Source organism: Phaethon aethereus, assembly GCF_964289735.1.
Source record: "Phaethon aethereus genome assembly, chromosome: 5".
NCBI classification, from domain to species: Eukaryota; Metazoa; Chordata; class Aves; order Phaethontiformes; family Phaethontidae; genus Phaethon; species Phaethon aethereus.
The window spans coordinates 9,120,266-9,147,292 of record NC_138579.1 but is presented as its reverse complement, the minus strand read 5'-3'; the positions used below and the strand labels follow the sequence as shown (position 1 = coordinate 9,147,292).

The following is a 27,027-nucleotide window of genomic DNA, read 5'->3' as shown; positions in this document are numbered from 1 at the left end:
GAACACAGCTAAGTTGTCCCAAACCTCCTCCCTGCACTGCAGGGTAGATGATAAAAAGCACTGTATGATCAGGGGAAATTCTCAACTCGGCACCTTGCAGAGTTTTAGTCTGCTGTGAATGCTGTGCTGGACAGAGAGTAAATATCACTCAAGAGCAAGATGCTGATCACTGGCTCCATTGGCACCTGCTTGTCATCTGGACATGCTCATGTTGCAAGATTCATTTATAGCTCATCTGGGAGCAATCCTGGGAAACAACATAAAAATACTAGCATTGCCTTGACTTTTTACCAGTGTTACAGCACAAAATCCACATTCATTTCTGCTTCACTGATGACGGCTCATTCTACCTCAGCAACAGACCTATGCTGAAAGATAAGAATCTGATGAACAAGTATTTTAAGCAGTGTATTTCCATTTTCACCTGCAAATGTTCCTCTGTCTCAGGTTCCACAGGCCCCTCATGACTGATCTTGCCAAGCAGGCGTCCAATCTCTGCTACCCAACTGTCCACCCCTCCAAGGAGCTCTTCAATTTTCTCCAGGCTCCCTGGAAGCTCCCTGGTCTTTTCAGCAGCATCTGTGCTCTGTTCACCAAGCTATAAACAAAGAGCAGGGTAAGATGTTCATACCAGTCATCAGTTCACAGCTCTCTCCACTACCCTCCTGCAACACACAGTCACTACTTAGGTTACTTTCCAGCTTTTGCACCCAACAGGGATCGAAGGAGAAATAAATGCCAAGCATACTGGTAAATAAACCATGTGAGGCTCAGTTCCTCCTGAGAAGCCTGAGAGCAGGTGGGACAGTACAACCTGCGTCCATATGGTCCACCCCCTCCCCTATAAGCAAGCAGCAACAGTCACACTACTATGGAGAGTAACTCCTGGGCTGCAGCATCCCCCAGGCTATGCCAGGGAATTGTCCAAGAGAGTGATAGCTGGTGTTGGTCAAATCAAGACCAGGGAGCGTGCTAACAGTTTAATGGTACTGGCAGTCACAGGCCAGAGCTCAAGCATTTGCCGTTGCCTTTTTATATATAAAAATAAATATAATATACATTATAGCCATAATGTCCAAAGCAATGCCAGAAAAATAACTCCCGAGGTCCTTAAGCCCTTGGTAAGGGTGCAAGAGGCCTCTTTATCTATGTTTTCTGAATATATTTCCTAAAAGCATCTCTTACTATGGCTTTTTCTAGGAAACTCTGGATTTCCCTCACTCTTGGGAAAATGTTTCCTTCGATCTTCTTGAATTCACATTAATCTCATCACCTACAAAAAAGTTGTAATTTTTTGCTGCCGTTTATTGTCACAGCAGTACCTTTAATAAGTGTCAATGATAGGCTCAACTCAGAAAATTCAGAGCTCTAATATTCCCAGGCAGAGTGAAAGTGTCATGTTTGTGAAAGCACTCTAGGAAATGTAATATATGAAACATTAAGCAGGTTGTATAGGAATTTACAGCAGCCTAAAAACCTGTCAAGTGAGCTGGTATAAAGTTGCACAACCCTAGAAATATGCAGCAATAATTACTTTCTACTAGCTGAGGTGGAGATTATACAGTTTAGCAAAAGCTCACAAGCTCTTAAATTGATTACTCCCCCTAGAACTGAATAAAGAGTTTTATCCTGCAATAAGATTTCCTTTTATAAGTGGTTTTAAAATTTCCACTTAAAAAATTGAATATTTTCCATTGTGTCATAAAGAGCATTTAACTGAGTCACAGAGACTTAAGAATGAGATGCCTCTGTGTATTCTCTGTTCCTCCAGTTTTAAAACTGGCAATACTGAGTTGACTGAAAGATTTGTTAACCTCTGATTAGCAAGCTATTAAGTCTAGAATAGTACTTTGAAGACTGCATAGCAAAAGAGTCACATGAAACTAGTAACTTACAAAGTGTGTCCTCTTGATGAACTTAGCCCATCTCCTGTTCAGTTTCTTCAGCTCTTTGGCAATATTTGATCCAACTTGCTCTTTGCTGACTTCGATGAGATAGTTTCCAGCTTCATTTAAGGAACCATGAACTGAATTCCACTTTGCCAGGATCTCAGCAGGGATCTAGACAGAGGCATTAAAATCATGTAAAGCAGAATCCTGCCAAAAGTTTATTTCCGAAATGAGGAACGGAAAAGCAACAACCACTGTCATGTATAATGCTTTCCTTCCAGGAGGCTTCCAATCTCTGTCATTACAAAGAGAAACCCACCCACATACCTCTTTCGGCTGCTCATTTCGTTTTTCTTCCAGCCACATCTTTAGTAAGTGGATGTTTTCTGTATAAGTACTCCAGGAAGACAGGACTTTCTGTAGGGTGGCATTTACATTGGAAATATAGTCTCTGCACATAGAAATCTTTGACTCCACTGTCTTAAAAAGTTTTTGAGGATCTCCAGCTAGGACATCAAATAGGGAATATCATTATATGTTTGGAAACAGAGAGGTTATTTTACACAAAACATAAGTGGGAATTAAAACTGGTGACAGCACATCAGTTCAAAATAGAGGTCTTCATATCAGTTTCTGTGCACAAACTTACCTAAGTCAGGACCGCTTATGTTTTTGTTTTTCAAATCTTCACAGATGTGAGTAGCAGTTTCTAGTTGCGTTTCAAGCCTCTTTTCTTCAATGAAATTCTGCCCAAAGTGAAAAGTATGGCATGGGTAACACTAACCTAATAAACTAGGTAGGAAATGCAGCTTGGGATACATTTTTTTAAATATGAGGCTATAACCTACAGGTTAAATGTCATCTGAGCAAAGCCTATCCAGCAACTCATCTGCACCCTTTAGTCTGAAACAGACCTATTCTTTTTTCTGCTCGTGCAGTGGGGGTATTAATTCCTGAATGCCATTGCCTGAGTCACAGCCCTGCATGAGTCAGGACTGCTTACTTCAAAAAGTTACAGCCCTAGGGCAATATTGAGACATGGCTTTGAGAACATCAGGCAGAATTTAGTCACATAAGTCAAAAAAGTGATGAAAGTGAAAGGTGGATTTCCCTGCATGCACAGAAATATCGATGTGCCTAGCTCCTGCCACAGATCAAGTATGATCCAAACTGGGGATGGAAAGGGTGAGAGAGGAAGAAATGGGAGTAGATGAGGGGACTTGTGCTTTCAATATTCATGCAGGGAATGAGGGTTGATCCTCTGCCTGAGCTGCATCTCACCCCAGAGAGATGCATCTCACCCCACTCCTATAAACATCCTATCTAGCAGGCTACAAAACCACCTCTCCTGTGGCCATGACAAATCTGGGCCACTATACCACCACTCAGCCAGGACTGCACATCATGGGACCAGAAGGAGAGCCAGCGACAAGCCTTGAACTCCTTGAGAAAGCTCTGTATTCTATCAGCTTGAGAAAGACCATGAACCACAGTTGGAGAAATAACAACTATTTATGAAACCAACTGAATCAAGAAACTCAGTGCAGAATAACTCTGTACTCCCATCTCACCACAGGCTAAGGTTCATACTGCTCAGCAAAACTGGTTTTTTTTATACAACCTCTTGTTGCCTCCTTCCACAGTTCTGATGCTGGTGAAATTCCCACTAATTTAACCAGGGATTTGCCAGTCTGAAAAGCTTCTGAGAAACTCTTTAGAAACTCCACTAAGATGGAACTCAGAAGGAGTCCCATTAACTGGAGATGTGGCAAAATTTTTGGCGTCAGCATTTTCATCTCTCTGCCTCTACTCTTGATGCAGTATTCTTTGTCAGTATTTGGGGTAGGGTAAGCCATCCCCTCCTATATGGCCTACATGTGGCAGCATTTTCAAAACTTTAGCCAAGAAGCTGAGCTAAGCACAAAATGGAACAGAACAAGACAATTCATGTTCACCGTGAAGCATAAGGAGGTAAGGAAGCTGGGAAAAGGAGAGGGCCACAGCCAAAGGCAGATTAGCCAGCACCGTGGGTAATGGTTGTTTTTGAAGATAGCAACTACTAAACTACCCCAGAGAGGTTTGTGTGGATTTGAGCTATGGAAGGGCTGCTACTGCTGGCTCTATAAACAGTCTAGAAAAAAAGAAATCTTCCCAATAAAGAATAAAAAAGGGAAGAGAGAAAATTACAGTCACAGGTCACTCTATTTCTCCAAACTGAAGAAAGAACTCGCATTCAGAGCAAAATGGGAAGACGTGGCAGGGGGAGGAAAGCTTCTGTGGAAGCCTACCTGTCCTCCTTTGCATAAATCCCGAACCTCACAAGTCTACCATGCTTCTACCAACTGTTGTAGTATCTTCAGATGAGGACAGACACAAGCTTGAATCAAAGAGAGGTGACGAAGAAGAATTATTGTCAGGGTGTGATACAAATATTTAAACTTACATTCCAATTCTCCAGCAGTGATTCCACTGATTCTTTTGTCCCGTATTTCATGTCCCAAATATTTAGCTTTAACATCACTTCATTAGCAATAGCTGTGCAGAGTCCATAGTGGTATTCAAGAAAGGTGCTGGAGTTTGTGAAACGAATATTGCTGAATCTGCAAACAGTGAGATGTTGCAAAAGTTGACTCAAAATCATTGGATGGAGAAGGCATTAATGTGTAAGGTTTTTAACCTAAAAACTCAGAACTATATATATAATATATAAACATTATTTTGTTATGACAGGAGTAAAATTTTAAGATAACAACAAAATTGTAAGTAGCAACAATTTTGAGTCAATCTTGATGGCTCAATTTATGAAAAAACTTAAATGCCCAGAAAAGGGTCATATGCCATCTGTATGTCAAAGTATCTCAGGTTATGGACACAGATTCACTGGTCATTTTTGCAAATACTCTCCAACAGATATATGGGGTTACACAACCTGTAGATCTCAGTGATTTTAAAATTAGAAAATTACATTTTCTAAATTAAAAACTAGAGAATCCCCACTCCCAGAGAAACGTTTACATTCCAAATATTCATGTTTCCTATCCCTAGTGGGCATTTCCTATCCACACCAGCAAAGGGCATCTGAAAAAGTCTTGTTAATGAGCTCTACTTTGTACACATAATTAGACATTCATTGGAACCAGTGAGTGAACCTGCCTGCTCTACTTGGCAGTCAACCTGCGCTTAGGTGGCAAATGCTCTTTTTCTGCAAGGCTTGGATAAATTATGTGCTTTGTTCAGAATAGCAGAGCAAGTCAACAGCAGAGCTAGAACACAACATAGTCAAAGCAGAGGGAATTGGAGGATCACAACCTTCTTTTCATTTCCTCTAACTTTTCAGGCACGACTAGTGGCATATTCTTCTCATCTTCATTCTTAAATGATTGAAGGGTGTCCAAGTGATAATCAAAACAAACCATCAAACCCTAGGGAGAATAAGACATTCATTTTAATTCTAGAGTATTTAATCTGGGAATCTGCAAGTCACTTGCTATTAGGGTGAGAGCTATTAAGAAACAGTCAGCACAAGACAATCTTCCAGTGTCTTTACTCAGTAAAGTGCAATGAAAGTATTCATCTCATCACCTTCTAAAGTGCATATTTAGTGCAGTACTACCTGATTTCTCTTATCACAGTGCATCTAGTTAAATATAAGGAACATGAATCTACACTACCCATACTATCAATTGTTTCTGCTCTTTCACTATCATCTTTAGAACAAAAAAGTGTCATCGTAACAGTTCCAGGATATTAAGTTGTTCTTTGCTGTGTGTTAGCAAAGGCTGACAGAAAAACCTGTTGACTAAACCTATTATGTCATACTTGCTTAATACTTCGTTTGACCGCTCAGTAAATTTCCATCTAACACCACACTGACAGCATATCGCATTAACCCTCTCATTGCCAGTATCACGATTGGGAATATTTTACAGGCATGTGTCTCAGCACCAAATTCCCTATGTAACAATAAAACTTAAAATGCAGTGCACAGAATATAAGCATATTCGTAAAGTGGCATATAAAGAAATATGCTAAAAGTTCATTTTTATGTAATAAAAGCTGCCACAAAGCATGTTAATGGAAATGGCTAAATCCTGGGGCAGCCCTCTACTACAAAAATAGTGCACAGATTTTAAACACTTGATTTTGTAACCTTAATACTATTCCAGTCAGACAGTTATGAGCACTGGTGGGCAATTTCCTAGATCTGAAGAAAATGTAAAATTTCCATTATAAGGCACCACCTTGGCAAGAAGGTCCCTACATGAGACATACAAAAAGGACTGACTAGAGGAAAGAAGCGGAAAAAAATTCTCAGCGGGAAGTCTTCCCATCAGGAAAAGTAAATTTGACAGAAATTAAGAATCTTGGGTTACTTCTTCTTAAGGAACTTAATGATTTTATCTGTATGTTCAATGGGAAAAAAGAGACTCCTAAAACAATGACATCTCTCTCTTTGTCTCATTCTTGGAAATGCTTTAACTACTTAGGCTAAAGTCTGGCAAGTGCTATCAATTAAAAGGCTATCCCTCATGAGGGACTGACTAGCAACAGTACAAAAAAGTGGTGTTACCAAGCCACTCACAAGGAGCTCCATCTCCCATTATTTCAAATTCTCTTTAAGGACGTGTCACAAAAACATGCAACTTCCCCTTTGTTCATTAAAAAATCAAGTACAGCATTATGATGATCAACCAGGCATCAACACATAACTCTCTGTAAAGTTTTCAAACTCAAAAGGATGTTTAAACTACTATCAGTGTAAAGATCTCAAGATCAGTACAAATAACTTGCGTGGTAGAGAGCTATCAAAGTACCTCCCATTGCTTTTCATGGAATTACAGAGTGATTCAGCAAACACTTAACTTTAAACACAGAAACTACCTGAACTCACTGGAATGTAACGCTGAGACCAAGTGCTTTTCTGAATAGGTATGCATTAAGCATAGATTTAAAGATAAGGATGCAATTACCCTGTGTTATTACTTAACAAACAAACAAGTTGCAGGAACCACATAAAAAAGAATACCATAATTTACTCGTTCAGATAGTACTCAAACGTAATCTCGCTCCAGTGAAGTCAGAAACCTTCCTTATAGACCCATGCAGTTATTTAATTAAAGTCATTATTGTTCAAAGGTATGTTCAGAAGAGCTTTTAATCTTCAGAAGATAAACATATCCACCTCACTTCCCAAAATGTCAAATAGCAATTCCATAACAAGTGCTTTGGTAGGTCAGACTTCTGAAGCAGAATGTTCCTTTGTGATTAGCATACCTTAAATATTACAATTATTTCTCTGAAGACAAACATTGATTTAAACGGGTCCTGCAAATCAGGCAAATCTTCTGCCTGCAGATGTTCTACCTCCTGAAGCCAGGCCTCAATGCTATCTAGAGGAGAAGGCAACATCTGGTCCAGCTTCACTTTCCATTCATTAATCTTAAAAAGGAAAATAAGTGATTAAATTTCTCACCATTACCTTCTTCCCCATCCCCAAGATACTGATACATGCTCCGTAAGCTAGTGCTCTAGACATCCCAGTAAAAAAAAAAACCTGTCACTATTCAGAAAAGGAGCTTCCAGTGAAGTCAGCTGCAAATCAGCTATGTTTACCTGAGACCCAGATTTGTTCCCCAGCCTGTAATCTCTGTAACACTACAGAGACTTTGGCAGTTACTATCCTTCGCTGGTGACCATCTCAAGGCCCAGCAACAGGGAAATTTATAGTACATGAGTTGCAAAATAGAGGTGAAACAGGGATGCTCTGGACAGCTTTCCATCACAGGGCTGACAGGGGAACTTCTCTTCCATACAGAGCAATTAACAGCAAAGCCCAATACATTCCTACTTGTGGCTGAGGGAGGCGACACAGCCAACCCCTTTGCAAAGCACTGACCAGCGAGATCTCCCTGTATCACTATCCGTTCCATGGGAAAGAATATATTAACACACTTTTCCCAGCTGCATCATTATCTGAGCCATAATTATGTCCCAAAAGAACCTTTTAAGCATAAATAGGCCAAAAACTTTCATCAGAAGAGTGCTCGAAGATAATCAGATGCAGGCCATTTTTCTCAAATGTCTCACAGTCCTGAGGCTCAAGAGGCAGAAGAGTAATACAGAGTCACCTTCTGCCTACTCTTGGGCACTGTACACCACTCACTTTGTCTGAACTTCAGGTTCAGGCTCAATACTTCTTTTATCAATCCAAATGAAGTATCACCTCCCCATTTTTCCGTGTGTGAGTTACTGGGGTAGGCTTAGGCTTCTTCATCAAACACACTCATGCTGGTAATAAGGTGAGCTAGAAATGTCTCTGACCTGAGAGATCAGTTTATCCCACTCTTCTCTCATCTGCTGCTGGCCTTCGTTCAGCTCAGCTTCACTTATTTTTGATAACAATACAGGCAGAAAGGTTTTTTTTTCTTGGTTAAATACTTCCAAAAATGACATCATTTCCTAGGGATAAGAAGGAAGAGTAATTCATAGAAGAAGACTTCAGATGGAAGCTCATGGAGCCAAGTACTGCCTTTGAACACATTGGTATGCCTTCCATTAACTTCAAAGGGTGCGATGCACAGAAAGGCAAGATAGCAGGAAAGAGGCATACTTGTCTTCAGGCAGCGTTTGGGTCTGAAATTATAGGTGCCATTCACTAGCAAAATCTGTATTTAATATAATGTCAGTGCAGTCAGGACATGGTTCTCCCCTCCCACCAAGAGAAAGGGAAAATTCCTTCCCTCACAGTACCCCATGGGCCGTTTTATTACAAACTCTGGCTACAATATAAACCAAAGGAAATTTTACTTCAGGCACAATCTATAGCCAACATTTCAACTACTCCTCTACACCATCAGTCGGGTAAAACCTACTGTTGTTATTATCACAGAAATGGCGAAGGTGACCCTGTAAAGGGCCTACGTGCTTGAATCTTGTGCAAGTCGTCAACTATGTCAATTAATTAAAAGACACTACTTTACTCTCTCCAAAAAAGCTTGCTCTGCTCAGAAGCCAAGCAGCATATATCTGTTTCCTAATAGAAGGAATTTCATCCTATCCTTATCTCAACCATTTGAGGGCATTTACCACATTCATTGTCAGATTTCCAACTGTTGTTTAAAAGTTTATTTAACTCTTCAGTTTAGGCAATGAAGATGAAAAGATATATTTCTGGGAATATTTTTAATATTTCATTTTCCAGAAGCAGTTAAATATGCAATGCAACTTACTTTGTACTTCTGGCAATATGTTTCATTCTCTGTGTCGATTAGCAACTTTGCTAACTTCTTCTCCTGTGCAGCCAACCAGCTCACGGCTTCTCTTACTTTTTCCTGGTAATTGGAGCAGAAAATTTCATCTTTCCATTTTGCAAGCCTTGTTTTTAATTTACGTTGTGCCATAAAACATCACACATCGAGTGTATGATAAACCCTGTTCAAAGCTATTGAAAAACAAATAATAACTCCTGGGGACTTGGTATACTGAGTTTTGGGTCAGGCACTATTCTAAAGCAAAACCAAAGTTTTAAACCTTTAAATCTTAAAGAGCCTGATTGCAGTCCTATTGAAAGGAGATTATCACTATGGAGGTATGTGACTAACCAAATAATACATAAACTCTTACAGGAGAATATAGAGAACAGAAAACTTGGTTTTCCAACCAGTACGATCTGTGAGTGACAAATTCTGTCTATTTTACATGTGCTATTAAATTTAAAGCTGGGTTGTTCTGCACATTTGCAAATCTGTCTGCCTCTGCCCCAACATTTACATGCAGACTTCACAGCACGGATGAAGACAACCAGGGTTGCAGATGTTCTCTGTAACAGTTAAATGAAAAAATAAGACAACCTACACAGAAATTCCACCTGTATCATCAAAAATCTACCACATTGAGTCTTGACTACCACACAGAAGCATCAGAAGGTTCAAGCCAATTCAGCCCTGTCAGTAGCTGAATCAGAAGATCTACTATCTAACTGTTACTGAGCCAGGTTATAAACTGGGCAAAGAAAATACTGATATCCTTGGCATCCGTGATGCACATTCATTTGAAAATGCCTCAGTGATAAACCACATGACATACCTGCATGTCTTCTTCAGACTCACACAAATTCCTGGAGTATTGTAAAAACTGAGCCACGTAAGTCATGATTGATTTTTCATCCGGATTCATAATGTCAACATCTACAAGAGCCAATACACAATTTACATAATGATGCAGCCTCCAGGCCTGATCACATAATTATACGCTATACTGCAGTTATTAAAACACATTACCATAAACATGTTTATTTTGCAGCAGCTCAGTTAACATACCATTGACAGAAATTAATATGTAATGAACATTTTTTTCCTTGGGAATATTTTAATATAACATGATTAACTAATGAAAAAGTTTCTCCCACGAACAGGAAAGTTTCATATCCTTTCTTCTCCATATTGTTCCTGCATTTGCTGCCAATTCAAAAATCCTACAAGTCCTAAGTACAGTCGGTGTAATAAAATAAAGAACCTCAGGTTTCAGCATTACAGTAAAGATCAATGTTCCATTTCAAACTTAAGCACAGTCTTACTTTTTCCTGTATTACAAGTCAACACATATAGGATTATATTAATCTCACTCCTGATAACAAAGATTTTAAAAAAGCAGGTCATTTACCTTCAGGTTCAAGAAGTCGTGGAATATTCAGCTCCAGTTCTGCAATTCTGAAAGCTTCCTTCAGGTTTTCTTTATTGCTTCTAGCTTTTGCCTTCTCCAAATCAACTAGACCTGGTCGCAAGGTTTGGATGATGGCTAAAAAAGGCAGCCCACTTCGCCAGCTTGACTTGAAATCAGTCACACTGATAGAGCCATGCCTATACCAAAAATGATTAGAAAGAAAATGTCATAGCCCATTTCCTCAGATGTCCTGAGTACAAATTTAGAAAAAGAATATAAAATCAGTAAAATGGAGTATGAACCAAATCCAAGGAGATATAGAGAACCTTGCCACTGAACTTCTGCAGAAGCTGGGTCAGACAACAATATAGCCAGTACTACCAATTATACTATACACTACAATTATATATTTTTAAACTGTTTTTGCAAAACGACTCAGTGTTTTTCTCTTATGTTGCATTCTGAAGATAAAGCCTTGCTGATCCAATATCCCTTCTGAACATAACCTTTGTGCTCAGTATCTATGCATTCTATGGGATGGAAAAACAACAACAAGCAAAGCACTGAAGAACTTGTAGGTATTTTCCTGTAAGGGCACGAAGTATTGGAATCACCTCTGGCATTTTAGAAAATACAGACCTTAAAAGTGATCTATTACTGCAGGAAAAATATTTCTTTTTCTCTTATTTAGCTTTGTATTTAAACATCTTCTATTAACCAGTACCTGGACAGTGCTGTGAGGTCCCCAGCTCTGCAAGCCACAGTGAATTCTGGGACAACTTTCTGGAAACAGCCCAGTATCAGTATGTCACAGCATGGAAAAGGTGTGGGGTTTCAGGTGATCAAATTTAGTTACAAAACAATGGGCCAGGACTTACAAGATTTGTTCTTTTACCAAAAAACTATAGGATTCACTGATAACAAAATCATTCAACGTAATCAACAGTTCAGAAAGGATGCTACAAAACATACAACAATATTGCTGAAGAAGAAAAACAAGCAAAAGAAAGAGGAAGAATAAATGGACAGAGAGCTGTTTTTTACATGCCAATCAATCTTGTCCTGATAAAGCACAGCTAAAAGGGAAACTTCAGTGCCTCAAAACATTCTCCCAGCAGAAGGGGTCTGATGTGCTGATGAAGACCTTCATCTCCCACTTACAACATGGAATATTAGTAGGATGTTATTAGAACATAAAGCAACTGAAGAGCTGGACAGAAAGGACTGATATTATTGCAAAACATATGTGAAACGTCCTGGAGCGAAGCAGTAGCCCTTGAAGAAAACGTAAAGCAAGAAATACCTGTATCTGTTCTAGATTGTGCGCTGTGAATACTCCCACTGAAATCAACAGAGCTATCTGTACATCAAGCATAAGCAAACATCTTGTTAGAACTGGGGACTAGGACCTCTAGGACTAGGCTCCTTCTTGGGGATCATGCAGTGTTTTGCCAGAAAAACAGGAGATGTAGGAATCCTAGAAATCCTACATTTTCCATTTAAAAAAAAAAAAAGTTATTGAAACTTCATTAACTAGTGCCAACTATGAGGATTAAAACTAGCAAATCATGTAAACATTCCACGAGACTTATCACAGAAGCCCCGAAAAGAGAAAAGCCAAACAACTCTGTTTACATTGTGGTATGTGGAGTCACCATCACTGGAAGTGTTCAAAAAATGTGCAGACGTGGCACTTCAGGATATGGTTTAGTGGGCATGGTGGTGTTGGATTAATGGTTGGACTTGATGATCTTAAAGGTCTTTTCCAACCTTAGTGATTCTGTGTAATTCTGTGTGTGATTTTATTAGTTGGATTAGCTTCATGGTTTTATATTTAAAGGGCTCATGTCAAAACAGTTAGGGCCTGATTGATGCTAAAACTACTGACATCATCTGAAATCTAAAGGATTTTCTGCTAAGCTGTCACTAAGTAATGTCAAAAAAACAGGGGAAAATATCACCACATTTAGAGGAAAACAGCAAATACAACATGTAACATACTATTTATAAGTCTTGGATGGAACTTACAGTGAACACTGTTCTTTTGCCCACAACAAAAGAGCCTTTGTAGCAGAGATCTTCCACCGTTCCTTAATTTTAGCACTTTTTTTCGCTGATCGGCTTGCCTTTGGAGAGGAGTCAACAGCACTTGAACAATCAAGTGAAGGCTGATTGTAAGCACAAGCAAGCGTCCGGGCAAGTTCTTCAATCTATCAGAGATGATGCGAGAATTAATCAGGCTTCAGTGAAAAATTACCAAGACATCAATTGCAGAAAACCACAGAGAATTAGAAAGGACTTAGTCACAGCTGTAATAGTAGTTCCCTGCCCCCAAAGATCAGATCAGGTTTTTTTAATCTGTTCAACCAGAATTACTTCAAGCTGAATTTCCATCTTTAGGTGATTTTACAGCAGGAAATATTCACCCAAAGACTTCCTTGTTATACTGTGGGTACCAGCAGGGGCATGAAGGGACCTTCTCACGCAATGCGCTTTTCTACTCCTACCAGTGAGAGCAGCTGGTGGCAGCTGTGTTTTCTGTGGTCAACAGTGTCATATATTAGGCATGCTCAGAGTTTGCCTGCTCACTCAGCATGCAGGAAAACCTACTCAATAGACCTTAGAGATCTACATTTGGTTAAAGGAGTTTGGTTTAGGTAAAAAGATAATGCATACGTCTATGTGCAGCACAAGAACCTTCAGCATCCAAGTACCTCTACCAAGAAAAAAGCAGGCTACATCTAACACTGTTAAATAACTTGGCTTCTTGTCTCTCTCCCGTCTGTCACCAGTTCACCCCCAGTACACTTATGTTAATTCACTGACGCATTCTTGCTAGAAGACAGTTTGGTTCCATCATCCTCTACAGTCCTACAACATGATTAAAGCAAGTCCCTGTGCTTTCAAACACCCCTCCTCCCCATAACCTCATGCCACACAAGAGACAGCATCAGTATCTTTTATAAGTAACATCACTACGACAGCCTTCATGTTATTTCAAACACCCGGTACTGAAAAAAATAATAGCAAGAATTACACATTCTGCGCACAGCCAACACTTAAGAGAGGGGCTGCCTCTGAGGGAAGTGGATGTGAGCCACTGCACTATTTGCTCTATTTGGAGCTTAACCATTACAAGCCTTAGACAGATAGGCAGAATTTAGCCTATTTTTTAACTGGTTACTTAAAAAAAATCTCAATGTCTTTCCTTCCCACCATTTGCAGATAGATACTGTTCATCCAGATGTAATGCCATCATTGCATTGGTGAAGCAGCTCAGAGACACAGGCAAGATGCACTGGTGTGTCTCCTCCCTGAGCCGTCACTTCAAGATATCAGAAAATAATCTTCTGCTTTGTACTAATTAATCTCATTTGGCAACCACATGAGTCAACACATTTTTGTGCTTTTTCCCTCTACTAAAACTCTGTTACATCGCTGAAATACTTACATGAAAATGAAATATAATTGTCCAAATTAGGCCAAGCACAATGGAAGGTTTTCCTTCAATAATGTCAGCAACATGAATATTTATGAGCTTGAGCTAGGGGGAAAAAAAAAAAGGATCATTGTTAACAAAGAAAATGTTCCACCAGCTAAAGTTGCTTTAGTTGTGAATTTTGAAGTTAATACTCACTGATCTGCTCTTTAAAAATGTCAAAGCATTTTCTATGTTGCTTCTGCACTGGAAAGTATTAAATCCTTTTTCCCGTGGCTGCGAAGCAAAAAGAACAGGTTACATCCTCAGCTGTAAAAATTAATTTTATTTTATATTTTAGTAAGGGAAGTCCTGTGAAGATTCACAATTTACTTTGGATCAACTCACTTCAGTGTTTCAGTGTCAGTGGTGTAAGAATAAGTTACTTACAAACAGCTCTGACTCCAGAGGGATCATTCATATGCTTATAATTAAGTATATCCAGAAATCTTTGCTGGATATGATGAAGGATTGAGGTAATATTTTTATTACTATGTCTTACCAGATGTTGACCTGAAAGCACTTCCAACAGATCCAAAAGCAAATGCCCTTGCTGTATGTCTGTATATAGGTCTGAGATAACAGAAGGAGGTGTATGCTGCAAAATAAATTTCAATGCTTGTCACATCATCTTTTGCCATTTCAAATTCAACACAGAACATCTCAGATTACTCTGTTGTTAAAAAAAGTGTTTAGCATCCTTTATTTTTTCAATAAGCTGAAATATAAATCCTGCATCTAATCAGCCATATTCTGCTGCTTCTAACCCATTATTAGGTTTGTCTCTTATTCCCCTTCGTCTTGCCTCTGAGTTCTATAAGTGTTATTTTAGGCCTCATTTTCAAGTATTTTTACTTTTCAAGGAGATACATGGCAAAAGATTGCAAAACTTGAAAAAGGGAAAGTTAAAAAAAGCAGTTAATTCATATTTTGACTTCTTAATCAACGTACCCCAAGTACAAATTTGACTATAGAGCTGAATAACTGAACTCTCACTCTTTTCACACACTTGTGGACAACATAAACCTATCATGAGCTCAGCAGCTTCTGCTCAAGGAGGGACCAAAGCAGGATTTTTTTTTTAATTACCTGAGCAAGTCAGAGCCCCAGCACATGCTGCATGAGCAGTTTTGTGAAAGCTTAAAGAGCACCTACACTAGTATGTAGTTTGTCTTAATACTTACCAGTCACTCAGGCCATTCCATTAAATTCATGTTCTTAGATTGCATAATAGAATAACACCTACCTAAACACAGTAAAACTAATCATAAACACAGAACCTCATAAAAACCTGAGACGTGTGCCACAACCCAACATAAGTATGTTTTACCACATCAACAAGAAGGATACTGTCATCTACTTACAAACCGTCTCTTATAAATGTCCTTGGACAATCACCAATACAATGCTGTTACACCTATTAAACAAATGCTTGCCAGGGGCTACTTTTTCCAGTCAGTACCTAAAATCTTATATTAATTTTGTTTATTCCCAAAAAATGTAATCTCCATCCAGCACATCCAAATCAAAAAGGCAAAAGGAGTGTCTTTCCTAAAGAATCCCCTTCTTACCTTTGCCAGTATTGAATTTATCCAGCTAGTGAAGGTTTTCTTCTGTGTAAACTCTCGCTGCACTGGGAAAAAAAAAGAAAAAAAGGTCAATAGAAAAAATGATCTGTTTTTATTCCTCTTTCTCAAAAAGACACATGGCATCCATCTCAAACCTAAGGTCCGTTCTTCCAGATATTAAGATACAATTTAATATTAGTCTTTCTTAACTCTTATTTTAGAGCTGATATCTTCTTGCTTGCAGAGATGATACTGCCAGGACCTCTAGAACCATCAAGCACAGAGCTTGAGCAACTAATGAAGGTTTTTCTCAAACACTCAGCAAATGCAAGCAGAGGTGTGAACACATCATCTGACAGAGCAATATGCCTAGAATAACTCCATCCGTTCCTAAATGTTTCTTGAAAGACTCAGGGCCATTGTCAGTACAACAGCCACTCTTGAAATTGGGGAAAGTCTGTGCATGGGTTTGGGTGATGAGACCAGGATGGAGAATGGAGTTAGGTGATTAATGCAAATTTGTAGGTGAAGCCACACAACAGGATGTCTTGGCTTAGTGAAGGGCTGAGCAGAGTTATGAGGATGTCATCAGGGGTTATACCCTCTAACAGCATCCTTTTCAGTGCTGGGCCCTCCCTGGGGAATGCAGACTGTTAATCTGGCCAAACAGGGGCACACAGAATCTTAAAATAGGAGGGAAGAAGAAGGGAGTGCTTGAACTTGTGCCCCAGTAAAAAAAATGGTGAAATGGGACTCAAAGCATGCCCTGGTCACACAGACACCCAGCTCTTCACCCAGGTCCTTCAGGCTGGTACACAGCAATAAACTACCAGCAGCTGTGAAGGGAGACAGGAAGCTGGTTAAGCCCATGTTTCAAAAATCAGAATATTTAAACTGTTTCTTGCACCAGAGTAGAGATCAAGAGAGGCGAAAGCCTTTCTCCACGGCTAGCAGAGATTAAGAAAAGTCCAGTTCCCCCAAAAGGCGAAGCAGAGCGTGAGCAGCAGAGGCAGACCGGACCAGCTCCCCAGCCCCGTCCCTGGTCACGGCCAGTGGATCACACGACTCCTCAGCCCACGCTCCCTCCCACAAACCCACCTCATGCCCAAGACACGCCACCACCAAACCATACGTCCCTGCTGCACGTCTGTATACATGCCTGAGGTAACAGCAGGAGGTGTTGGTCCCTCAGATCACGGCCTTCCAGGCCTCACTGCTGCACAGGCGCTGCACCAGCAGCCATCCCAATGGCTCCTGAGAGCAGGTGTGAACACAAACTTTTTTTTCCTGCCTTCCACATCAGCTTTGACTGCAAACATTGGGGTTGGCTTCCCAAAAAACTGGCCAAAAAAGCAGTACCCACCCCCTCTCAAGGGACCTACCGGGAGCTGTGGAAGGGTGGTCATCTCCTCCCTCTTCCCCATTTGAATGCAAACCCAAAAGGCCGCACTGGTTGTTAATAGCCCAGACATTTCAAAGCAGGTCAAACAGACTATTAACTAAAGGAAGGCAAGCTTATACAATTAGAAGAGTTGATGTTTCGGTCACCCAAACCACCATCTTTGGCCCATGCCAGCTGCACAGCTGTCCCAGCCCTTCCCTCTGAGGACTGAGGTGGGCACCAGCCTCTCCATGGGTGGTTACAGGCAGCCGTCCCAGGAGCCGGCCTGCAGTGCTCCTGCCTCTCGTTGCAGGCAGCAGAGAGGCAAAGCCTGCAAGGTGGGAGAGGTGCAAAGCAGAGAGAAAGCACGAGGCACCCTCCCCGCGGCGCCGAGTGGCAGGAGGGACTGCTTTGAGAGGCCAGAAGATGGGGCTTTGGGCGCCGGGGTCATGGCGACACAGAGGCTCGGAGCTCCTGCACACGGGGATGCAGATGGGATGGGGTTCTGGCCCCACTGCCCCGCCAGAAGGATAGGAGAGGACAGCGTGTCCTGCATGATGGCCCCAGCGCAGCTCCCTGAGGAGCGGCAGGTGGTAGGGCAGTGTGCACGGCCCAGGCCTGGAGAGAGATGGTGGGCAATGCAGCTGCGGGGGTACTCGCTGCCCACTTCGCAGCTGGGGTAAATCCTCCCACCGCACGGGAGAGGCAGCAGAGGCTCTGAGCAGGCCATCAGCTTGCAAGAAGAAACAAATCTGGGAGATGGGGTGGGAGCAGAGGATCTCTGCTGCCTCTGAAAGCATGCTCTTGCACAAAAGATTAATGTGAAGGTAAGTTTGATATCATAGAGCAAGTGCAAGACTATTCAGCAACAGATAAGTATGTTTTTGTAGACTGGGCAGGATGAGATGTACCAAAAATATCAAGCCCTTTGCAGGGGGAGGGAAATTTAATCCTGACTGCTCTGACCATGCAAATGAAAATGCCACTCAGATGAAAATGTCCCACACTTTATTACGCTCTGGGAATTTGGCAAACACAAGCCCCAGTCCTGGGTGGCTTTCCATCATGCAAGACAGCCTGAAGCACTTGCTGCGCAGAGCTTCATCAGCGCACGGAGCAGAGCAAGCCGCTTAAGGATAATGAGGCCTCCTGCTTCTAAACCCATCACCCAACCCACAGACCTCCTTCTGCTTCACCAGGCGGGTAAGCGGCAAGAAAAACATTCACGTGTTACGTACGTCGCGGGCTGTTTTGCATCCTCTAGCTCACACATTTATCAATAGTCCTCTAATCTGTAACGCTATGATCCTGTCGGAGCATGAAACAGTCGATTTTCCCTGCTTGCTGGATTGTTTTACGCTTCTTTTTAAGTATCACAGAGATCATGATGAACAGTAAGATAAGGGCAGTCTTAAAGACACTGACAAAAATGCAATCTCAAAACTCTGTCTTGTTTGGAAAACGGAAAATAAGTGCAAGCATGCCACACAGACCAATCAACATGGCAACGCTCACAAGGAGGACATAAATAGCATGGCATGTCATGGGTCATGTTAGCACAGGACCCAACCACTCCCTTTGCTTGAACACCCATGCGGGAGCCGTTCCAATTACCCAATGAGCGATTATTGAGTAGCTGCGCTGAATTTTATCGGGCAGGCAAGGCTGGCATTGCTGACACTTGAAAAGGGACAGAAAGCAAATATTAACTACTTTGCCTGACGCCAGTGATGCTTCCAGCTGTAACTCTTGCCAAACACACACTACCGCTACTGATTCGGAAAACTCGCTTTTGGGGTTGGTTACAAAAAGATGGCTAGGATGAGGACATTTGGTCTTGTTTTGGTTGAATCTCTCCATGTTAGCGTGCTCCATTGTGCAATACGGGCCAGATACTGCAAGTTTGATTCACGTGGGCAGCTCTCAGGCAAATATCTCACCTGGCAAAAGTACAAGGCAGTTATTTCACTGCACACACCTAAGCACACCTTACACCCTCCCAAAGCTACAGCTGCTGCCTAGTGCAACCCACCAGGCTGCCTTCCAAGCAGCTGCTGCCTCAGCTGCCATGTGGCTTATTTTCCTACCCAAATAAATAATCTTAATGAAATCTCCTCCTGAGTTAATAACAAAACTCCATGCTTGCCAATATTTCCCCAGACTGTAGTGCAGGAGTCACTCTGTTTCCATCCAGGCCACACAACACACATCTCTGTACAGATGTGCTTCTGGCACCATGGCAGGCAGTTGTATTGCAATTTTCAGGCTGTGTTTTCCCACTCGGCTCCTCTCTGACTCTACTGCTCAAAGGCGCGAATGATTTAATCAAGCTCTCAAATTCTTATCACTACCACGTGGTTAATTAATACGGATTTTTATTTTTATGAGGATGAATGGATTCTTTGTTAGGCCTTTTTATAGGTCTCTAAGTGACCTTGGTTTTCTCTTGCCCTAATTTTCAAAATGTCACTGACCCAGAATAAAAAAAGCTATCACACACACCCCCCCCCCCCGCCCCACCCCAATCATTTCCTTCACTTCAGGCCAAAACTCACCAGGCCAAAGACTGGATCTGAGAGAACAAACTAAGAACCTGCTAATCTGAAAACACCCAGAATGTACCACATTTTGCCCTGTGTTTTAACGCTACTCTTCAGAACAAGTCTTTAGGGAGGAATAACACATAGAAGCAGGGTGTCACCACATAGGCTGCCCAAAAATCAATAGACACCGCTGGACAATGACAGGTTTATCTAGTAATGAGCTGTTAACAAGTGCTACAAATCAATCATTAAGGTCTGGAGCATGGGGACATGGCAGGGACCACAGCGGTGCTGAACTCTCCCAGGAGGAAGAGGAGAGCAGGAGCGCTGCCAGCCATGGTTTTACCCTCAGCCTTCCTTTAACAGTGATACAGAAAAGCCAGACTTAATATCCTCTCCTCTGTCGCCTTTCATGCCTCCCTTCCCAAGGTTGGAGATGGCAGCTCCAGGGAAAGCACAGTCCCCTCCCTCGGCAAGGAGTTGGGGGAAGCAAACCTCAGCAGAACAGATGTAGCCTGTCTGCCCATGCTCGTCAAAGAGCAAAGAGGTTTTCTTCTACAGAGAGGACTACTACATCACTGTCAGTGAACCATTTACAACTGTGTGGCTTTTTTCTTACAAAAAAAAAAAAATTTTAAACAATTATTTGAAATTAATGAGCACAAACCTGTCTGTCATCTCCCCATCTCTGTTTCACCAGAAGGAATTACCTCTTGTGTATAATATTTTTATATCTTCGTTTCACCATTCAGGTCAGCTGAGGCTACGTCTACAGTAGCAATCAGCGCAGCTCAACAGGAACAGATCAGCAGACGAAAGATCTTGTGTTCAGGACATAGTGTACCCACCACGTGTGTAGGGAAGAAAAGTTGTGTTGGACTAGTTCTAGCCTGAATGCCCACAGACAGCCATGGTACCTTCTTGGAGCATTTATTTCAGTTTCATTCAAAATAACCACTTCCACACTCCCTGGCGGCTCAGCAAAATGAACCAAAGCATGGTTAGCAGGGGTAACTGGGAGAGCTCCTTCAAGACATCACTGCTAGTATGAACTAAAACACCAAGCAGGTACACCCTATAAATGGTAGGAACTATCAGAAGAACCGTTAGATACTTGCCAACCCAGGGCTCACGACTGAGCCCTTTGCAGAGTCCCTTCCCTTCCACCCAGTAACAGTTTCATTTTCTGCAGACAGGAAATCAGGGAAAAGAGTTATTTCCAGCATTTATGTTCTGCAACATGGTGTTAAGCCATTAAAAACAAACACAGTCAAGATTAAGAAGTTTATCCAAAGCCCAGTGAAGATGATGAAAATATTTATACAGGGGTGGGTCTTTTCAAATCCAAATATTGTATAAATATTAATTAATTAACTACTACCAGTCTGTGCAGCAAGTGGGAGCTTTTCCTTTCTACACTATTCCTTTCAACCTCCTTTTCCTTTTGAAAGCAAATTATCCAATTTACCAAAAGTACTGCTAACTCAAGAAGCTTGTTCATGCTGAGTTTTGCCCTCCTGGCTTTCTTAAACGCTTTCGCTCTTCACGTTGCCAGGATCCTGGCGCAGCTCTAAATCACCACTGTAGTGCCACAACAGCCCGTGAAGTGAGGCACTGTACTACTTGGGGGCATAGACAGAGGTTGCAGGTTAAATTCTTAAAGGTAGTAAATCATATCATTTAGACGTCAACATACTTTTAACGATAAGGGCTTAAGTGGTTTTCTAACATTTTAAAGAAAATCCACAGTGAAGTGAGGGTTTGAGCAACGTGGCCTTCAGTGCCCTATACAGGTGCCTCAGAAGCCATCCGCTCAGGCATTTTAATGCCAGTTTTTAACCAGTTATGCACCTGCCTTTAATAAATCAAAATTTATCTGGTAGAGAATACATTTATACAACTACACAATCTATTTTTTTCATTAGGCATGAGAAACAGACAAAAATACCCATGACTGATTTTTTTTTTTGGCAGTCTCATGTGTCGGTTGCCTCTCCAGTGCCATCAGCTCCGTCACATGCCACGCAGTTACAGGAACTGCGGACCAGCTCCTCACTCAGGCAGCATAAACAGGGCATAAATTTCAGTGCAGCTCCTATGGGAGCGTTTCAATTTGTAAAAGTCACCCCTGAAAACTCATAATAAACATTTAACGGACTTTTTTTATCATTCTGATTAAAGAAAAAAGAATTGGTAGCTGTAGTAACATACTGATCCCAACAGATAAGGCATACAGCTAGAAGAAAAAAAAATGCTGAGCAAGAATGAGGAGTCTGCCTGACCTCTGGATGAATTAAGTGGGTCTCAGAGAGATACCCTCCTTTACTCGGACATGAGTGCAATCTACTACAAGATGCACAACAAAAATCCATGCATACATATCACTGTATTTTCAATTTCACTTGAAGAGAAATCATTCATAAAGGATTAGACATAACCAAATGAAAAGCAGGTTTTTACAGTATTAAGCCACCGACATTAATTTAATAGGATTTGTATAGTAATAAGAGCTATTAAGTAGTAATTAAGTAGGTTCTTCCCCTCTTTCCTTCTTTTTCTTCCCAAAAGTACTGTCCTACTCACAGACTTAAATCACAGTCAAACCTACCTAAAATGTGTTTGGTTTTACACATGGTAGGGAAGAAAAAAAGCTAACTATTTTGTTACATTTTTTAGGCATGTATCTTCACAAAGTTATATGACCAAACCAACTGGCACATTAGATCTTGTCCTAATTAACCAGACTAGACAAGCGCTCTATCACCACTGGATGCTTTTCAGGAATAATAGAAGATTGGATCACAAAGAATTTAAATGTAGATTAAAATATGAGCAATCCAGACTAGATCTCACTCCTACTTTTTCCTTCTGCACCAACTATTTATGCAGATCTCCTGTTATGCTGTGTATTACATAACTGGACATAGTCTCTGAAGCTGTATCTTAACAATTTGAAGAGCAGATCATCACCAGTTTTACATCCATCTTTAGACACCCAAAAACTAAGCTGCTTTTCTAATAGTTATAAGCAGCCATTACTTGAATCTGAGATTTCTCGAAAACTTCTCCAGGTGAATCTGAAGGTTTAAAGTGATCAAAGTCTCTCGCTGCTTTGCAAATCTCATCCCAAGATTCCTATTATTGAAAAAACTCTTTTCCTGGAGTGACCCTATTATTCTTATTTCAATTTTGCTACCACAAATCTGCAGCTAGATTTACTAATGGTTTCACTATGTCATGTCAGGGAATGTGTCTTCAGTGCTTCATCACAGCTGTGTCACCATTTGCTTGTTTGACCCAGAGCAGATGCTGCAGTGTCACAGCTCCATACACAAGATGTGTCTGTACCATTTGTTGCATCTTTAATCATTACAAAAATTGCTTATGTCACTTCTAAGGGACACCTCTGGATGTTTTACAACAGTCACATACAACTTGGCCCCAGATTTGCAGTGTATTCATTCCAGCATAACCTAGGAGCTCAAATTATTACAGCAAAGAAATTTAATTTCAATTTTAATAAGCAGCGCGCTTTCACCGAGACATTGACCAAAAAACCTTACTGTTATCTGACACATAAACACCTGTCTGACTTTTCAGAAAATAGCATGAATATTATTTCAAAATAAAACCCTATTCTAAAATCCCAAATAACTTTAATTCAGCACACTCTGCCTTAAAGCTAGATAGCATTTTCCAAACTCATTTCATGACAACAGCTAGCTTAGTCTTTCTACCGAAGGCTGAGTTTGACTGGCACAACAAGTTTGTGTCTGACAAGCTGTGCTTGGTGCAACAGTCAGACTAGCTCCTGTCTGCTAGGAGTTTTTGCTTGCTCTGCTGAAAAAGTAATACCAAAGCAAAATGGCAGAAAATTCACCATTAAAGACATTTGGTTTTAGACCACTGTTAACACTCACTCATCAAAACAATGACAATGTTAGTGCAAATATGGATCGTAAAAGGGACTTGGCAGAATATTCTTTTGCACCATCTGTTTTAATGATATTTTCTCTCAACTAAGTACCATAGTAATTTCATTGCAAGTGAGCTAAAAGGAAATAGCTCTGTGGAAACATGACTTAGCCCATCCATCCTAGAATAACCAGGCTCTAAACACATCAAAGACAGGCTTTCTAGCAGTGCTAGTCCTGCTGCCTGGACTGGCCTCCTTGATAGCCACCACGAATGCTTTCATGAATATGTTTAGAGGAAAATCAGCCTTCCCAGAAAATTCTTATAGACGAGAACTCAACACATGATTAAGGAAAACCCAGAAAGCCTATCTGAGAGGCCAGCTCTGATGCACTCGTCATCACTTGTCCAGGTAGCTGCCATTAAATTGGAACAATTCAACATCAGCCAGTAAGCACTTCCTTAACAAGTTATAACTCATGGCAAGCAAGGGTGAAAGACTTTGACCTGTAAGAAATTTGTTTAGAAGCCACAAAAATTGTTTTAGCCACAAGCTGTCTTTCTACATGTGCAGGGGATACGTCAGTAAGAACAGAAAAACAAGTAAAATTAAATCAAATAGTGCTATAGTTACTAGCCTCATTAAGACAGCTTAATGCAACCACCTAATTGTCAGCAAACTGAAAACAAGGAAACTAATGAAATGGCATAACTGTTTTCATGCCGGTGGTTCCCTTGAAAACAGTTTACAGTAACACATATTCTGAATAACAAAGCATAAGAACCAGTGAGCACATTTGTACCAAATAAGGCAACAGCTCTGAAAATACCATGAGAAAGCACTATGAGAGCAGTTATTTATCTTTCATTTCACTGCTGAAGCATCTCTTATGAAACACAGAAGCATCTGCAAAGAAGCACAGACAGCAACTAACCACACTGATCACAATGCTAGTTTTAACAGGTTTCTCAGAATTCCCTTCAAGTTTTGCACAGTTACACGTTTTTGCCAAAAACCTACATTAAAAAGGCGCAGAAAACTACAGTAACTTACCTTGCAGCGACAGATAGAGATCATCTATTTCGGAGGAAGCCTGCTCCTCTGTTGAGGGAGATGACTGCTTTGATGCCATATTAAATCCTATCGAGATTCTTTAATCAATTTCCAAACTGAAATTATAAAAAAAAAGAAGAGGAAAATCAGCACAGTTTTACATTAAAACTGATGATATCAAAGATCCTCAAGTGTGTGCAGAGACACGTGGGGTTTTGTGGGTTTTCTTCCCTTGGTACGCTGTTTCCTTAGCTCATACAGAATAAAGCAAATGTTCCTACTGAGTGAATCCAAGTTTTGGTCCCTTGTTTCTTTTCTAATGGTGGCCGACAGTACTCTGCAACACAAACCATGGATCGCAGTGTGTCTTGCCATGAAAACACAAGCACTAGGGTTAGGAAAATTCAAAGACAGTTGCTTTCTTTGAGAAAGCCAGGTTGACAAAGGCTCACAGTGCCTTCTGCAGATTTGTTGCTGCCAAACCTCAAAGGTTTTCTTTAAAGCTTTGTACTTTTCATTTATCTCTTCCTATCTAGATAATTGTTGGAGAATGGAAACAATTTAGGCGGAATCTGCAAAGATTCAGATGAAATGAAAAAGCAGTGGTTATCATATGAGAATAATCACAACTGCAGTCTCTGTCTGGTACCTTTGTTACGCCTCATCCCACATGAAGGACTTTCTTTTTCCAACTCCTCCATCTTCCTCTCCCTGGATACCTCCTCTATCTCTAATGCAACTTTAGTCAATGATATGCTGTGTCTTTCTTAAAAGTCTAACATTGTTTCTGGTACTGCAGTAGCTATATTGTTCAATTTGCCACTGTAGAAAAAAACCTGGATACTTAGATACAGACTCATTTTTATCAAAAACTTAGAAGTGAAACAAATTCAAAGAGAAATAGAGCTGAAAATTAAATAAGGGTTCACCTTAAACAAGCGTTGTTGCCTAAATAACTGTAACCTTTTCATCAGAAGTAGTAGGATTTACACACCATCTATTAATAACTCATCTACCAAGTATATGTCAAAATACAGAGTGTGAACAGACGAGTAAGGAAATACAACATTAGAGAACGCCAGAGAAATTTTTACATTCAGTCCTTTGTGTATATGAATCATGAGGCAGCCTTTGTTTACTCCACTATAAACTATTTTTCCTCACTCCCTGTCTCACTCACTGCACAGAAAGGACAACACGTGTTTAATGAGGGGCTATTCAATATTTTGTCTTCCTCATCCTGAACAATGTGTGTCCTTGTGCTTTATCCAAGAGCTGCTCTGGTGACAGGATTATTAAGTCTTCACAAGATTTTCTATGGTGCTCATCACCCAGTATCTGAACACTTCGCAAACATCAATCAACTCACATTTACAGCATCTACGTGAGATCAGGCGTTATTGACCACATTTAGAATCACAGAACGGTTTGGGTTGGAAGGGATCTTTAAAGATCATCTAGTCCAACCCCCTGCCATGGGACACCGTTTTATCAATGACAAGCAAAGGCATGGAGAGAACAAAGGGGGGGAAAAAACATTGCTGATTTGACTCTGGTTTTCCAGAGAAATAGGTATTAGTTCATACAGCCAAAGCACTGATTCCAATTGCTGCAATGAGTACGCGGCGTTTCTGCAAGTCACCAACAACTTCCAACTAAAACTCAAGGCACAAGATTCAAGAAAGGGGAGTTCTAGCTGGGGCAGGTAAAGATGAGAGCTATCCAGATTATCAAAGAAAAGACAAAAAAAATATTTTACAAGAGTTTGGCTTGATTAGTCCAGCAAAAAGAGGAGGAAAAGTATTAATATCATCTTTGGCAGGCACAGGAACAAGATGATATAAAGTAAGCCATGCCTTGAGGTTAGGATGGAACTCAGAAGATTTCTAAATATTGGTTTCTAAAAAAGCCTTCACATACAGACAACTGACACAAAGGATTTATATGATTTTAAGATTAGAATTGTTCAGAAATAGACAACATAAAGTAGTTGCCTTTGTTAAAGGGACACTTGGACTTCCAACCCTGGAGACCTCTCAGAAGTCATATGGTCTCAAGCTAGAAGTACGAGTCTCAAGTCAGAAAACCAAAAAATAACCACACAGTTAGCTACCACTGGTAAAAATTGAGGTGTAAGTGCCAGGGCTAGCATCTCACAGGAACTGAGTGAGGGCAAGGGCTGAGCAAGAATCCAGTTCTCCCAGCAGCGCTGCCTATGCCCAAGGAGATGCAATCTTTCCTGGGAAACTCCTTCCTTTTTCTCTCAAGATCAAGCAATACAAAACCAAAGTCTAAAAATATAAAATGTCAGGTGGTCTTAATATCTTTTGGGTATCACTGTATGTCTTGAATTTTATTTTATGATTGCCACCTTGAAGGCTACTAACTAAGCAGCAAGACCCAAATGGGAGGGTATGTAAGCAAAATCCAAATCACATCATCAGATCTGTTGCTTTTTGCTCCCAGGACAGAGGGAAAGTTAGCTGCATTCCCTCCACCCTGAATTCTCCAGTGGCCAACTGAAGACCTTCAGAGATA

At 40.7% G+C, this 27,027-nt stretch overlaps 1 protein-coding gene across 1 annotated transcript in view; it reads right to left on the bottom strand.

Annotated features, from left to right (window-relative positions):
- Positions 1–24,568, bottom strand: part of SYNE2 (spectrin repeat containing nuclear envelope protein 2) — a gene marked incomplete at its 5' end in the record, with an annotated part of 187,650 nt that extends 163,082 nt beyond the window's left edge. The window contains 17 exons of the mRNA XM_082000771.1: positions 425–598; positions 1,896–2,060; positions 2,217–2,395; positions 2,539–2,635; positions 4,333–4,489; positions 5,199–5,311; positions 7,164–7,328; positions 8,211–8,348; positions 9,119–9,220; positions 9,975–10,075; positions 10,551–10,747; positions 12,579–12,760; positions 14,002–14,094; positions 14,188–14,265; positions 14,531–14,626; positions 15,600–15,661; positions 24,490–24,568. Of these exons, the coding sequence (XP_081856897.1) occupies positions 425–598; positions 1,896–2,060; positions 2,217–2,395; positions 2,539–2,635; positions 4,333–4,489; positions 5,199–5,311; positions 7,164–7,328; positions 8,211–8,348; positions 9,119–9,220; positions 9,975–10,075; positions 10,551–10,747; positions 12,579–12,760; positions 14,002–14,094; positions 14,188–14,265; positions 14,531–14,626; positions 15,600–15,661; positions 24,490–24,568 (2,178 nt within the window). The remainder of the gene's footprint in view (positions 1–424; positions 599–1,895; positions 2,061–2,216; positions 2,396–2,538; positions 2,636–4,332; positions 4,490–5,198; positions 5,312–7,163; positions 7,329–8,210; positions 8,349–9,118; positions 9,221–9,974; positions 10,076–10,550; positions 10,748–12,578; positions 12,761–14,001; positions 14,095–14,187; positions 14,266–14,530; positions 14,627–15,599; positions 15,662–24,489) is intronic.
- Positions 24,569–27,027: the final 2,459 nt, after the last annotated feature.